This window comes from Homarus americanus, unplaced genomic scaffold, assembly GCF_018991925.1.
Source record: "Homarus americanus isolate GMGI-L3 unplaced genomic scaffold, GMGI_Hamer_2.0 scaffold30858, whole genome shotgun sequence".
NCBI lineage: Eukaryota > Metazoa > Arthropoda > Malacostraca > Decapoda > Nephropidae > Homarus > Homarus americanus.
The window spans coordinates 1,193,499-1,210,205 of NW_024737697.1; the positions used below are offsets into that span (position 1 = coordinate 1,193,499).

The window sequence follows — 16,707 nt, forward strand, 5'->3', positions numbered from 1 at the left end:
ACTTATCCATAGATTTTGCAGTGCACCACTGACATAGGTCTTCCGGTAAGAATCAGGAAATTTTAAATTCAATTATGAAAAACAGAATTGCAAATAATTTTGCATAAAAAAAAATTAAATCTGCATGAGTCTATAAGCTATGCACTAGTGTTTAAAAAGATTAGTGCTTGAGAGAAATTGCATTAATATGATTGGTTATGAACCCTGAAGGTGGGAAGAGCATTTCTTTTAAGAGACAAATCTCATTCATATCTTGACTGAAAGTGGGTGCCATAGGCCTGAAGTCCATTAGGGGAATTGTGGACCCTGCAGGCTCTATACTGTACTAAGCCTTTGCCCCCCACCCCCTCCTCCAAAAATAGAGGCTGGAGCCGTCTTCCATTTCCTTTTGCTTCCTTAACTGTTATGGTAGGTGTCCATTCTGCACTTGGGATGCATTGAGGCACCTCACTCAGTGTCTGGCCACAAGGACTTGAAATCAGCATTTGCTGTGCAGGTGGTAAGTGCTATATCCACTGTCATTGTTTCCCTAATGATTTCATTTACCCTCTCCAGACCTTATGATCAGAAAACAACCAACATTGATCTTTAAATATTTTTAATCACTACTGGTTAATCCACAGCATAAGACACTATGCTGTACTACATTTATTGGGTTGATTTTCGGGGTTGCCGTTGAGCTTATATTTACACCGGCTGCTTTTCCATTGATTATATTTAATAAGTTAATCTAAAGCACAAATAGCATTTGAAAGCACTGCATGAATAAGACATTATCCTTATCAATTAACTTTTACAGGCCAGGGACATCCCAAACAAAAATATTTTAAATGTTTAAAATAATCCTACAGTAAATACTGCTAAAGTACAAAGATCCCCCTCCCTTAAAACACAGCCTTCTAATATACATGTACAGGTATAGGCACTGCTCAAGTGATACAAACAAACCCACCAAAGCACTTTTCAACTGCATCATCAGAATGGTGCAGGAAGTCAGTCGTCACTTATCAACTGATAACAGCTACCTAAACTATCATTGACACGCACATTCAATAACACTTGCATACAAATGCAGTAGATACAAATTTACCAAGTGACATAAAAATATGCATGGAATGCTGAAAAAAGTAAGGAATTCATCAAATCATTCTAGCCGAGAGATATACGTACAATACTTTCTTCAATATAACTTAAAATTAAAAAAATTAAAAATAAATACCTATGGTGGGTTTATGTTTGATATAAAACTCGATGAAAAGTTTTATACAGTGGGTACTGTACAAAAAACTTTGCAACAATACATTCATATTAAGTGTATACTTAAGTCTAAATTAAATATGGCAATTTAATGACAAGTAACATATTATACTGATAATATAAACTTGGTATAATATTTCATAAAGCAAATGGTTACAAGCAACATAGATACTGACATGAGAGAAATAATTGCTAATTTAGAGACAACCATTATGGAGGAACATAGGAAAATAATGCAAATACGCTATTGAATACAATGAATGATACAATACATTAATAATTTTTTATTGAAGTTTAGAAGCACTGTGTTTCCTTAACATGTACACCAGACCCTACAACTATCATAAATATATTTATATATATATATCTTTATTTATATCTTTGGTGCTTGACGGACTTGGTCCAAATGAGATGAATAAAAAACACCTTTGAGCTTTGTAGCCTAGGAACATTTCCCTAAAATAGCTATTTGAGTATCATTGGAAGATAGAATATTAATCATCTATGCATGGAAAACTGTAGTATTGTACTGTACTGTACTGGAAGGCCAGACAAGTGCTGGTTTCACTGTCATTCTCATAATGTGTGAAGCTGAATGGAAACTCTTGACTGCAATCTTTGTATAATGAATTGTCAAAATCCTAAATACTAGTGTGTTGAGAACTTCACTACTTTGCAATAACTTTATGAAGAGTAATTAGTGATATTCCAATTTGATGAAACAAAAGATAATAATTGTGTGGCTTCATTTTGCAGTACTGTACTGTATTCAACAGAATAGTTGTCATAAGATGGACTAAATAATTGTCATAAGATAGAATTTCTCTACAGTAATGTAGCATCTAGTAAAATAAAGTACTGTACTGTACCATATTTTTGTTACAGGAACAAACATCAACAAAAAATCTGGATTAAAGAAATTAAATTAATTATGAAACTAGATAATATCTATGACCACTTGATTTTATGTACCATGTATATAATCAATGTTTATCTATTACCAGCTGTCACTTTAGAATTCCACCAGAATACTGTACATGGAAAACATGATGGCACCCGATTTATCTACATACATAAGTAATTTATTTATATCCTGTTAGGATGAATCAAATTACCTAGTTTTTAAGGTATTATAGGTTATAACATTAATAGTGCATGCAATTTTTTTTTCTAAAAGAGGCAATGAAATAAAACAGGATATGAGAAATCGTTTAACAAAGATATTAGTGTCCACGTTAAGCTAAAGTGAGGCAAGATGGGTGCTGTTACCTTGTTTCTTAACTGTTAGTATTGATGATGTAAGGAGATTATGGCTTTGAAGTTTTGGGAAAGAATATGAAACAAAAAGTAGTGAAAGTTACAATATCACTACAGTTTAAACAAATGATACTTACAGTTTATTGCAATAGTTAAAACAGCCCATGGGAATTATAAGAAGCAGATAAACATTGAAAAACAAAGAAACATTTTTAAAAATAGTAATGCAAAGTGAAATCCAGTACCTGTATGAAAGACTGGACATCAACTGAAAAAGTCTAAAAATTATCTACTAAGGCAGGTCAGACAAGAGCAAATACTGATACTGTATTAAATATTGTATAATGACTAAAACCATATGAAGCTTATTTATATTTTCAACTACAGTAGCTGATAAAATAATTCCATATGTAAAGCATCTATATCAGCCACAGGCATATTACTGTCTCACTTCCTACATTGAATTAAGAAGCTATATACTGCAAGAAGGCACTGATAAACATTTTAATATATTAGTCACTAATTGGAAAATAGTAAAAATTATTAGTTTATCCTCTATGAGGGACTTAAGGATTTCATTCACCACAGGCTAATATAACAATTCATCTGGGGCAGCAAATTTAAATCTTTGCCAGGGATGCTTGCTGGGTCAGTGTCTGGGGATGGTGGTGATGACATGGTATGGCTGCAGGGACTACAGTATGCTCACTAAAAATTTTCTATCAGCAGGCTGGCTTAAGTTTCTTATCAAATACCTTCCTCACCATCTTTCCATATTACAGGCAATTATTTTCCTGACCTATGTAGTCATTCATACCCATATAGAGGACTGATGGAACATCTCTCTGCATTTTGGCAGTAAAGTATCCCAATAACTGTCCAGATAATAATGTGCCACAGTTATTGAAAGTAAATACTGTAAATACCCACTGAAGGTTTGGTAAGAAATGTATCCTTAATACAGTAGACACCTATGTCGTGATACAAGAGACCACAAACAACTTTACATCCCTCCTAAAGCTTGATGTGATAACATTAAACTTTTAATTTTTTTTTAAATAAACCCACATCATGACATTTATGAAATGTAATAGAATACTGAAGTAAATTATACATGTGCTCTAAAGCGGTGTTATTTACCATCATGTTAGACGCAAAGTGAAGAATATACAACTGAAATTAAAATACCATATCTGCAGTACATTATGCCAGACATTAGAATTTTGACGATGAATATATCAGCCGTAGCAAACCATATCTTTCACATGGCCTTCAAAATCTATTAATCATGAGAGTACCATTATGCAGATTTAACATACATCAAGATTTTGTCCTATATTTCTATGAATTTTTGGAAAAAGAAAAAATAAAGTCTACAGCGGGAGTAGCACCACAAAACTCAATTGACAAAGATTTAATTCCCTTATCAAATATACAAGTAAACACTGTTACTGTATAAAGCCAAGTGTTTATTTCTAATATACATGAATCTTTCATGATGGGGTCACTAAGAAAGAAATAACAGGTTATAAGCACCAATACTGTTAACAAGATAAGATACTGGTCGTGTAAAATATTAGTTGAGGTAATGAAAGGGCTATCATAAAATCCTTGGTGGTCTCGGACATTAAAGTTTTATGTACAACTAATACTCCAATTTCCTATATTTCTGATCAACTGGGAAGTCTCCATTGATAAAAGTGCAAACTACATATATTAAAGTCATTCTTTACCATCATCATCATGTGTTTTATGGCCATTTTCAATGTTTGCATGGGTTAGCCACGTATGAACAAGTTACTTCATACATTTAATCAGAATACCTTTATTAATAATGGTGTTTCTAATTATAAGTCCGGTAAATGAAAAGTATGTAATCACCCAGATACAAACACTGACATATGCAACCGCTCCCTCATGCATGGAGGGGTGCCCCTTGAGGTTTTATATCTCACTGTTTAACCAGAACTGCCATGGGAACCAGCCCAGTGAGCCCAGGTATTGAACACAGGGCAGTAGTGCCATTAACGTGGCAGAATGCATGGACACAACTCCTACAATATAGGAATTCTGAGTATCAACTACTGAATAAGGAACACTATCGAAAATTTCATTTTTTCGCCCCCCTAGGCCCCTTTGTGGGTCGATGACCTGTGTCCGGGTGGGCTATTCCCAGTAAAAAAAAATCAACATCATGGAACATGCAAAATCTGCCTCAAATAATTTGCTACTAACTACAGTACTGTATTACCTTTTAAGTAATGCGTTTTAGGCTCAACCACAATACTGTATTCTACACATGATAAAGAGCAGTGCAAGCAGGTGTACCTATCAAATGTACGAAGGTGTGGGACAACCTTTGTCAACGAAACCCCAAAATTTTGCTGTCCTTAACACTTTACAATATGAATACCAGGCACTGTATATTGTTGGACAAATAAAGTTGGCAATAAAATAAAAATGTTGACAAAAAGTATGAAGTTTTCAGCAAATACAACTACGTACAGTACTACTTGGATTGAGTATTAATACTACTGTATATATAAACTTTACCCCAGCTCACTCCTTTTGTTCATTATATTGTGAACAGTATTCAATCTGATGCATTCAGTAGTGCATGGTGTTAAAGTCCCTAATGTGATGACACCAAAGCTAGAGAAGTGTCTGACAGGTGACATTAAAATAAGGTAACAGCCAATGATAGAAGACAGTAAGCCAATTATCAAAAGGGCTGCTCTCATCTGGTACCCCTCCCTTATCAAACTCAGTTACGTAACTTACTGGGGCTCACACACATATCATTAGAAACTTATGGTGTATTAGTATAAATGAAACAGGCAAAACATCAGCTTGTTTATCAATTCATAAAATAAAATATAAAATGGTGGGCAGCTGTATTGAGCGTTGCAGAAGTCTCTGATAATTACTGTATGTGTAAATAAAGAAGAATCCAAGCAGTACAGTATATATATTTGGGATTGACTCACCACAAAATCCCCGGCTTTCAATTCATTAAATGGCATCTTGGTTATGGAAATGTAAAAAGTACATCCAATTCTTTTTTTTTTTAAATAATTAAAACATCTTCCAAATTTCACGTGATTCAAGTAATGCCGTTGAGTTTGATGTTTTTGTATGAAGAAACTCTGTGACCGACACCTAAGAAACGTCCTCTGCAAACTGCATAAACTACTTTAATATATTAGAACAATTTAGAAGATATAAAAAAGCTGTATATGAAAATTAAAACCTGCAGAAAATTGGTATACTAAAAGCAGATTCTGGACAGCTGTACAGTATAAGTGTATAGCTGTAAGGTGTGGGATATTGTCATATATTGAATGATTAAGCCCGAATCAAGATTTTAGGGTTATATATTTTGTAGAATATTGTATTCATAATCTAGATTTCAAGAAACGTCAAATCAATAAAGTTCAGAATTAAATGTAAGATGCTTTCAATACTATACACTTCAGTAATACAAAAGTACAAACACATACACAAATATAAATATGTACTGTACTGTATATGGACTTATAAAGAAATGGAAATCTGATATTATTACAGTATATGAATGTGAAGTATGGATTCTGGTTGCTAGAGGTAGGAGCAAATGAAAAGCAACAGAAATGATGAGTTTGAAAGCAGTATGTGAGATAAATACTGTTGTGGTAGTGGAGTACCACAACACTTTATCAATTACAACAGTGGAATGACAACAAATGAAAGTAGAAGAATGTGTGTGCATTTGCTTTTCCTTCCAGTCAGCCAGCATTAAGCATACATTCATGAGTGATTACTGATATGAGTGAAGGACTAGGATCCCTTCTTGTGTGCTACCCCTGGCACACTTAACAATAAAATAAACTGTCATGTGCACATACCAATGGTGTAAGAACCCTTCTGCAGACCATTGTTTCACTAAGGCGAAGGGGTAAGCTACTCGTAGCTGTATTCTGTAGACAGTGAATTACACCGTCCCCTTGGTAAGATTCCACTATCAACATGAGTACCTAACAGTGTAATGCTCAGTGCAGAGGGGTTAGTGTACTAGGAGGGAACACAATTCTCAACTTTGTTAGGAAATTGGAAGTGACAATACAGTACTTATATTATGATGTAGGAAATTTAAAAAAAAATTTATTGAAACTATGACTTACAAGCTTACATTTTTTGGTTATGAAGAGACTGGCTAATATCACTTTCAAAAGAAAAGAGCAAAAGATAAAGCTTATATCAATATGGCATTAAACAATTTATAGAAAAAAGTGTTTCAAAAACAATGTTCTTCTGGCCTGTGGACTTAACCAGAACAAGTTTCTTACATGGAACTGCATGTTTAACTTGAGAAATGAGGGTTACAGTTAAATAGTTAAAGATGTGGGTCATAAACTTGTGGCCACTTGACTTTCCTAGATGATGATGAAATATGAACACTTAAATAAAATAACAAACACACTGTCCAAGAGGAAATTTAAAAACGAGTGTCCATGTTAACGCATCCCAAATGGGTTCTAAGAGTTTCATTACACCTCTTATGGATGAAGACTTCCAAGGAAAAATCTCCAGTCCAAGAATCACATAGCTTGGAAATCCTGACCTGATCATCATTACCCACTGACAGAGAATCAAAACACTACCTTTCACTGTGGGCATAAGAAAAGTGTTGAAATAATCTAGCCTAAGGTTTAAATGTAAAAAAATAACAAATATGAAAATACTGTGGGGGACTATGATACAGGACCAATGTTCTGAATATACCAATCTCTACACATTACTGTACTGTATATGCCATCAAAAGTATGCCTGACTCTTGCAACCCTAGATGTGTTACTCAATAATGATTTTTAGCTCTACAACTTTTACCCCCAAATTAACTTCAACCTTTTATACTGCATCAAAAATTTAACAGCCATCACATTTCTGCATATTAGTCACATACTACCTCCCCAAAAATGATTGCCCAACTGTTAAACTCTTGCAGAACTTCAATAAGTGTGAAATTACTGAAATATGAATCTCCCAATTACTACAAACAGGCAGACTCTGACTAAGTTATACAGATGTTTTTTGTTCTAGAATGCCCAGCAGTTAATCACTTTTTTTCTTTACAGAAAAGTATTTTTCAAGATGAGAATGTTTGACAGTCAGGTTTCCTAACGTGGCCTAGCCTCGTACAGTTATTAATCGTCCATCTTTGAAGAAGGTGCTACCTCCACACTCAGGGATCATTACAGAACAATATCATGAGTGGCAGCACCAGATGAGGTGTTCTGTCATGACAATGTATGTAAACAAGATTTGACAGTCAGTCCAAGCTTTATTACAGGGTAAACTGACATGGCAGCTGATACCTAGTAAATATCAATGCAATTAAAAGTAATAATCATTTGCTATCACAAGTAAGTCTGCAAAAATGAGACAAGAAAAAAATATTCATTGATCATATGAATTTTGAAGCAAGAAAACTCCAGTAACAACAATTATAAATCTGCTAAAAATGAAAGAAATATACCCAAGCCATTAATGGCCTTCATTAAAATATAGCTATGAAAAATGAAAACGAGCCAAAAATGAATCAAGCCATCACGCCCCTACATGTGGATACTTTGAGTTCTGATGGTTTTATCTGTGAAATTATATGAAAATTTGGCAGATCAGCTTTTCAAATATGGTGCTTCATTCTTTCTACATTTACTACTACAGACTTCAACTACCAAAAGTGTATCCCTCTACTTCTCTTGAGATTACGACAAAAACTAGTAGAATCAAAGCTTGAAAGCATATTACTTATTCACAATTCTTCTTGTCCAGGAAGACAATCTTGCCACCCATTTTAAAGTAAATCTTTTGTGGTCAATTTCAACACCACAATCTATAAAAAATGGTAATGAGGTTGAACACTACTCGACCATCATTATTTCCAGAAGCAAAGTTGAATTACTGACCAGTGTATCCATTCTTCCCAGCAGCAAGAAACAATTCTCTAAGCTCTTCTAGAAATTCAAATGATTCTTTACTTCAATATATGCAATACTATGTAAACAAAGTGCCCCAGATGATGCAAGGTGTTTTAACTTGAGGAATCCTGGAATATATTATGAATGCAATTACTGTACCTAAATTATAACCCCCCCCTCAAAAAAAAAAAATTATATAGAAATTTTTTTGCAGCTGAAATCAACGACAGAACAGATATTAAAAAATTAATTAATTTAATTCGCTACATGAATTTTTCCCTTTTTCTTTACTTTACCAAACAAGATCCTTCAACATGCATATTTTACCCCAACTTTAACTACACTTCCAAAGTATATTTACTTCTCTGAAGGTCCCCAATTCATAAAAATTCTAAACACAAGAATAATAATGAATTACACAAGAGCTTTTAAGTTCCAATGGTCCTCAGCATCAAAACCAAATACAGTACTTATGTTTTCTTATTTCCATACACAAATAGGTTTTGCAATACAAAATTTAATATAAATGAGTGTAGTATATATCTTTCAGTCTCAAGTGTCCCTAATGTAATATACAATATAAGTCAAACCCATAATATATGAATTATCTTTCTTGTAATAAGAGAAACATTATGATTTTTTTTCTCCCTACTTCTGACATACAGTATACTAACATCACTATCCCTCCATAGTCTCTTTAAAACTTTCTTACTTAAATTTACAAGAGATCCATCAACACTTTCATGTATTCTCCTGCTTTTCCAGGTAACACCACCTATGCAAGAAGGATGAGTTTATTGTAATTTTATTTTGTTTCACTTTTGAGTTGTTAATCTTAGTTGCCATACAGTAGTAAGTAATTCTAGTAATCTAGTTTCAGCAACAGACATGTTTTCACTAACATTTGATAGATTCTGTAAATATATAAATAGTAGTCTCTTTGATACACAATCACAGACTCAGGTGAGGCAAAATGATTAAAGTTCAATGTTAATACCTTTTACTTTTTAAGATAAATTTTATGGCTATCACATAACAAAGCACTAAACTTTGTCACTAACTGTAAATAAGAAATATTAATACTGTCTAAAAATCTGAATAAAAACCATGCCTAATTTTCAAAGCACAGGCTACAATATCTACATTTCCTATCAGGAGTAAAACTGTACAGAGAATAAAGGCAAGTTGTAATTCTTGATGTGAGAATCTTATGGGTGTTTGTACCCAGCACAAAGATTTAGGATGACAATATGAATTTACTTACACTTGACAGTGCATTATTCAACTTGCATAACACATTTTGCACAATGACCAACCATAGTACTGTACTTCACTTTAAGAAGCTCTTCCTGATACAGTATTTTAATATTGTGCAAGCATTTATATTTCCTTTACATGACATGGAAAGCTTAAGTTTCAACATTATTAAAAAATACCTTGAACAGAGATGTAAATAGCATCTACTGCTTGGCAGTATCACTGTCAATGCTATAGGTGGCACAGACAAACTAGTTCATGAAGCCAAGACCAATTACTCTAGCTTTAGGGATGAGCTGGCTATCACTCAATGTAGACCTTCTGTCGTCTAATTTTATGGAACCTCATTTTGGCGAGCTCTATTGTGTACTTGGTTGACCATTTTCTCTTGAAAGTCCCGCAAGAAATCTGAGAGCATGTTGTTATCTTCACCACCACCATCACGATCTATGTGCTCACTGAGACTAGCCACACGTAATCTGAAAACAACGGGAAAGAAAAGTATGTAACAAAATATTCTGATTTGGCATGCATGAAACAATACACATTGAATTTCTAACTGAGATAATATTTAAGTACAGTACCTCAAATTAATCTGATATGAACATTGAAATAAAAGAATTAAATGAGCGGTGAATATGAATTACAAAAGTACAACTGAAAGAAGGATGATAAAAAGGGAACAACTAAAATGAATATGAGACAAGTCAGAAATGGAGTTATTTTAAATCTCATGATGTGTCAATGCAGTTAAAACACTACATTCACTGGAAATGAAAGAGAAGTTATTAAAGCAGATCTGAAAGTGAAGTCCTAATCAGGTACACATTTTAATAACATATAGACATATGTTATCTTGTACATAGCATAAGGTACATAGTCTAATCTTATACAGGGTGTCCCATAAGTCTCCATACAACGAATCACCAACGCCATTACAAGCATAACTCCGGCTGTGCTTGAACGTGTTCTTCAGCAGTGGAGGACACACATTGAAGAGTGTTTTCAACAGAATGGTAGTCATGTAGAGCATATTATATAAATAATAATGGATTTTCATATAAAATTTATTTTTCCTATGTATGGAAATTTATGGGACACCCTGTATTTGAGTTCATGTAGTAAGTGCAACTTTTTATAATAATTTGGATAATCTTGCTATAAAGATGAAATACAGTTGATAAAAAATTATTTACTGTTAGTGTAAAGAAAATGAACAGAATTCTACTTACAGTGTTACAACATCTGGTTCACTGCTTTCAAGTGCTAGATCGATGGCCTTTTGACCATCGTTATCAGTTATGTTCAAATCAACCCGATGCTTAAGCAACAAGCAAACCTGTAACCATAACAAATTATTGAACCTAATGATTGAACATCTCAAGAAACTCGGCATCTACAAGGTCAAGTTTCAAGAAATGCAAAATAAATTAAAGATACTGTATGCAATTCATCAATAAAATTAAATGGGGTTTCTAATATTTTGTCATGCATAATTACACTATGACCTCAATGCCCAGCTAACTCTGTTTAATAGTGGCATCCAACTATGTTTCATTGATTGGCATTCCAAGGCATCATTGATGGTGTTCCTATTGTACAAGCTCACACACAGGCTGTTCCATGGGCCCCTGACATTTCACATAAAAAAATTGCTTGAAACAGTAAAAAAAATATATATATATATAAATAAATAAATAAATACAGTACTGTTAATAAATATTCAGATATAGCCCTAAAAACCATCATTTGAGTTTCAAATTTCAAAATCTTTTTGCAGGTTATCCCAAAACCTTCCCTATTGGAGTGAATATTCCCTTTCCATGAACTACAGCCTCAATTGTTTCCTTTATGCAGGTTGTACCTCTCTAGTCCGGCATTCTGTGGTCCGGAAACTCCCGTGGACTGGAACGATTTTAGTTTGTTCAATAGGTAGATAAGCAGGGTTTTTTTTTTTTATTATGTATCACAATTATTATTTTCGCCCCTCAGGCTCGAATGTGGGTCAGTGACCTGTGCCCGGGTGGGCTAATCCCCGTAAAAAACAACAACAATAAAGCCGCGAGAAATTAAGGTTTGTTTGCGTCTGGCAATTCGGCTCTCTCTCTCTGTTTGTCTATACAGTACAGAGTACAACATTTAACCCTTCAATATATATGAACAGTAAATAAGTGTTGCTTTCATATTCTTATGCAGAGTAATGACTATATGTTTTTACATGTGCTCACTTACATATGCGCAGTATCACTTTTTTCTTTAACATTAATGGCTTGCTACTTTTATTGTTCTATTTATTAACATTAAATAACATTACTTAAAACAACCATAATAATTTTTTACATTAATTTTACTACAGCTACAACCAGGGTCTTATTTTCTTGTTTTATATGTAGAACCAATCAGTCACTGGTTTTGTTATCAAAGAAAACAATGCTGTCTCATTTCCTCATGTGTTTAAATATTCTACGTATTATTAATGAATTGTATTGCTCATTTAGCACACACAAACATTAATTCAATAAAAGACATTCAGTAATAAACAATAATGAATCTTTTGTACATAAGAGAAATGACGCTGTTTACACGATTGTGCACGTCGTCTGAACGTTGGCGAGCCGTTCAAACCCATTGAAATTCGAGTTTCCGCCGTCAAAATTTTAAATTATGTTGTGTTTTTTTTTGTGTGTGTCCAAATAAAAAACGGTGAATTAAAAACTCGTGAAATTTGAGAAGCTACTGTACGACATTTAACCCTTCAATATGTCTTCAAAGAGACCACGAAGCAGCAAAAGTGGTGCTAACTTAAGTGCAAGTCACTATCTGTCCAGGAAAAGGGTGAATTTCCATGGTCCGGAAATTTCCATGGTCCGGCACCGGTCAGGTCCCGAGGTTGCCGGACTAGAGAGGTACAACCTGTATATGTTTCACGAGCTCACACATAAGAAATAAATGCATAGTTGGCATTTTATCTAATTTATCTTAGAAATTAAAGGTAACAGAGTACAGTAATCAAATTATTATACTGAAGTTCTACTTGAGATATACGGTCTGTCATAAGCACCATAGGAGTAAAAATTTAAATACTTCTGTACTATACTGTACAGTACATGTAAGTGTACAGTATTATATAAAAGCATGAGAATATCAAATTTGACCAAGACAACTTCAAAGAATGAGTAATAATGCTCCTAGGAATGAACAGGGAAAGTAATTTGCTAAGAAAACACAGTATATACTATTTTCATCAGTGAAACCTGTAATACTGTACTTTAATTTGTTATTAACCTAAAAAGTGTAAGGAGTCAGCTCAGTTCTGAGTTGGTTCTCATTCCATCATATAGAAGTACAGTTGAAGAAATGTGTTCCTACACTCCCTGTGGTAACCGGAGTCTCCAAATAGCAACGTCACAGTAGTAGTATCATTATTTATGAATGAATGGGTATTGGTCACGTAACGATGGACGTCACTGGTGAATAGGTTTGCTATAGGTCATATAGGTTGGCCATTTGGAGACACGGGTTACCACAGGGAGTATAAGAACACATTTCTGTAACTGTACCAAAAAGCAATTCAATACAAATACATGTTGATAAGCCTCCTACTTTCATTGGTAGTTATATAATAACAATACTGGCACAGTAATGAGTTTAGGGTGAAGGTATTTTACTCATCAAATTATATCCCCCCAGAAGGTGGGAAATATATTTTTTTTATTCCCTCATCATCTTTTTCCTTACATATAGCAAAAAATGATCACCATTCCTCAAATTTGGTTCAATGAATGTAAACACCTACAGGCTTGAGCCAATATCCACAAAGTTCTGAACTTTTTTTTTTCTACATTGTAGCACTTTTAGGGATTTTATGAGTCAAAGTATAGATTGGTTTTGGAAACAACACTTAATGACAAACATTGGCAAAAATAACCTTTCTTATAGGATCCACACAATGAAAAAAATCGTTTATGAGGAGTTAAAGTCACAAGAATGCACTTTTAGAGTTCTGGTTCATTATTCTACTGTTCAGTCAACAAAAACATGATCACGCCGCTTTCCATACTTTTCATTCTGTTACAGAGGATGAAATGTTTAGATAACCTGGCTATGCTGAAGTGTTGATATGTGTTGCCTCATGAAGCAATTTGTTTGTATGTATTCAAATAATATTGAAAGTTAAGAAAATTTCACACAGAATATCACTTTTGTTTGTATCCCTGGATTACAACGATGTTTACTAGTGAGCGGGGCGAAAGCATGACATTTCATACCTATTATTTAATTGGAAGTCAGACAGATCTCAGACATTTAAGAACCTCTTTAACGCGAACACGTACTCGAAACATTGTTTGGAACAATGCAGCAGACACGTTGGTCAAAGCTGTTATAGCGTTACTAGCAACCAGTAATATTTGAGAGCCTCGTCCACACCACTACTAACACTGGTACCAACATGTTGATTATGATTGTTACCAAAATATGTCCTGTGTGTGTCTTTTATGAAAATAATTGCTGGTGACAAATCTCGGCGACTCCATTTACCTACCACTTCAGTTGCTCATGCGTAATAAATGACTACGTATTCCACATTGAGTCACATGAACCAACATCCTCATGCTTGAGTCAAAATAAGTGAAGGAGGTTATGGAGGGGTATCTTTTTCACAAGGATAGAGCTTTGAAATACTATATCATCAAAATGTGGAAGGGAAATACCACATAAAGTATTCTATTTCAGTTAGTTTTTCTGTCTACTTGTTGGTTTTCTTTCATAACATTGAAAATGGTAGCCCTTCTGTTTCAGTGTCATACAGTCCTTTCCTATTCATCTATTATTCCAATATTACAGAGTAATCGACCGTTGATTTTTGGTATAAATAGAAGGCTATTATAATACAATAGAGTTCAGTACCATACACTACATCATAAACTTTTGTACAATAAAGGATATTAAGGGTATACAATCAGAGGTGCCAACCCAATACATACCATGAATGGCTGAAGTATTTCTCATTCCCAGTTCCAATAAACCACAGGAATACAAGAATTTTTTTGTTGAGTGTACATACAAGAACCTACCTACAACTTGGTACAAAAACTTCTTACTACAGCTTCCATACAATTTGAATAATTTGTCGTTTTGACCATTTTACTTACAGGAGTCAAGTCACCAACAAAACATGAAGGGCAAGTTGAAATAGCTTGCAAATGGTGGCCTCTTTCACAAAAAAATTAATCATGGGTAGTAAGACCAAAATACTCGTAATCAAGATAAATACCTGGCCAATGTTAGACTTTAGCGATGCTAGATGTAAAGGTGTGCGTCCCTCTGCGTCCTGCTCATTAGGACGTGCCCCATTTATTAAAAGGTGCTGTACCGCCATTACAGAACCCTGGAAAGAGAGATATCATTTGACACCAGTTCTGGATTTGGTGACATTTATAAATACAAATGGAGTGTGGTGACTGAGTGGATACAGTATATTTTTGGTGACTGAGTGGATACAGTACAGTAAGTCCTCGCTTAATGTCGGCCAGCTTAACGTTGTTTCAGTACTACGTTGCTAAACTTTAGAGACCAAAAATTCGTTTAACGTCCCGGTAACTCGATACAAAATCGTTTGCATCGTCATCGACTACTTTTTACAGCGCATCACCCTCTCCCTTAGGACAAATATTTCATTTACCCTTTTCACAATATGTATTTAGGATGGTGTGCGCATGTAAATGAGTAAAAATAAATGAAGAAAGTTACTACATCTACCGAAAAATAAGTTGCAAAACATGTACAGTACTTAAATGAACGTAAGGGACCAAATTTTTTATCTCTATTGCAAAATATATGATGTCTATATTCATATTTTTCGTTGTCTTGCAAGGATTCCAACAATGCAATTTATATTCTGCTAACTTTAGTCTGTGCCATTTTATAAGATAAAAACTTTAAGCCTATAAAACCATGTCACCCTAACTGGAAGTCGGAGGGGAGTTGATTTATCATGACAGCTGGGCTGGAGCACAGACAACAGTCACCTAGTGGTATTTATTTATCTGTCATGTAGAGGATGTAGAGGAGTTTTGAGTTTTTCTCTTATAAAATGTCAATGAATGTGACTTTATTGTAATGCATACAAGCACTTCACCAGGCATCACACAAGGAGCTTTGGATTTATGTATATGTAATGTATTTCATGGGGTAAAGGGAGGCTCAGGAATGTAACTCCCATATTTTATCTATTTCTTATGGGGAAAAGTGATCCGCTTAATGTTGTTTCGTATAATGTCGCATTTTCAGGAACGTAACCCCGACGTTAAGCGAGGACTTACTGTATAGCACTTGCCTTGTGTCCTAAAAATGGCTACCATATTTTCTGCCTTATAAGACACACTTTTTTCTCCTGAAACAATCATCGAAACTCACCCAGCATCTTACATGCTGAAGGTTAACCTTAGGGGGATGAGGATACAACTCTTAAGCAAAGCCAGTAATATTTAAGGACAGTAGCTGGTTTATCTAGCCACACCTAAAAAAAAATATCTATAAGAGAACTTATTTCTTTCCCCACAAATAAAGCAAACTGGGTGGAGGAATAGTACTTTTCCTACTCAGTTTTTCTAAAGATAATGTAAAGATAGACGTCGCTGCTGCAGCCTGTACATGAAGGCTGCTGCCATTTTTGTTTATATAATTATGGTACTGTATTTCATTTCATATTAACTTAAGAGGAAACAGCAGCAGCATGTATAAAAATGTTCTTACATTTAAATGGCATTTAAGCATACTGTACAAACATATCCAGGTAAATATTTCCATTATAACATTTGATAAAAGCTTTCATATACTGTTCTTCACTGCAAATAATAGTAAGAGGAACCTAACAGCAACACATGCAATACTTAGCAAGTAGACTGACATACATGTTTAGATATAACAGAAAGCATGAAGAGGATGTAACAAGAGAAACAGAATAATAAATTGA

General features: G+C 34.2%; 1 protein-coding gene across 2 annotated transcripts in view; it reads right to left on the reverse strand.

The window, feature by feature from the left end:
* Positions 1 to 581: 581 nt before the first annotated feature.
* Positions 582 to 16,707, reverse strand: part of LOC121873531 (arf-GAP with coiled-coil, ANK repeat and PH domain-containing protein 2-like) — a 46,003-nt gene continuing 29,877 nt past the window's right edge. For both annotated transcript variants that reach the window (XM_042377136.1, XM_042377135.1), the window contains 3 exons: positions 15,007 to 15,120; positions 10,964 to 11,070; positions 582 to 10,210 (listed from right to left, as the gene is read on the reverse strand). In XM_042377136.1, the coding sequence (XP_042233070.1) occupies positions 10,066 to 10,210; positions 10,964 to 11,070; positions 15,007 to 15,120 (366 nt within the window). In that variant the 3' untranslated portion in view covers positions 582 to 10,065. The remainder of the gene's footprint in view (positions 10,211 to 10,963; positions 11,071 to 15,006; positions 15,121 to 16,707) is intronic.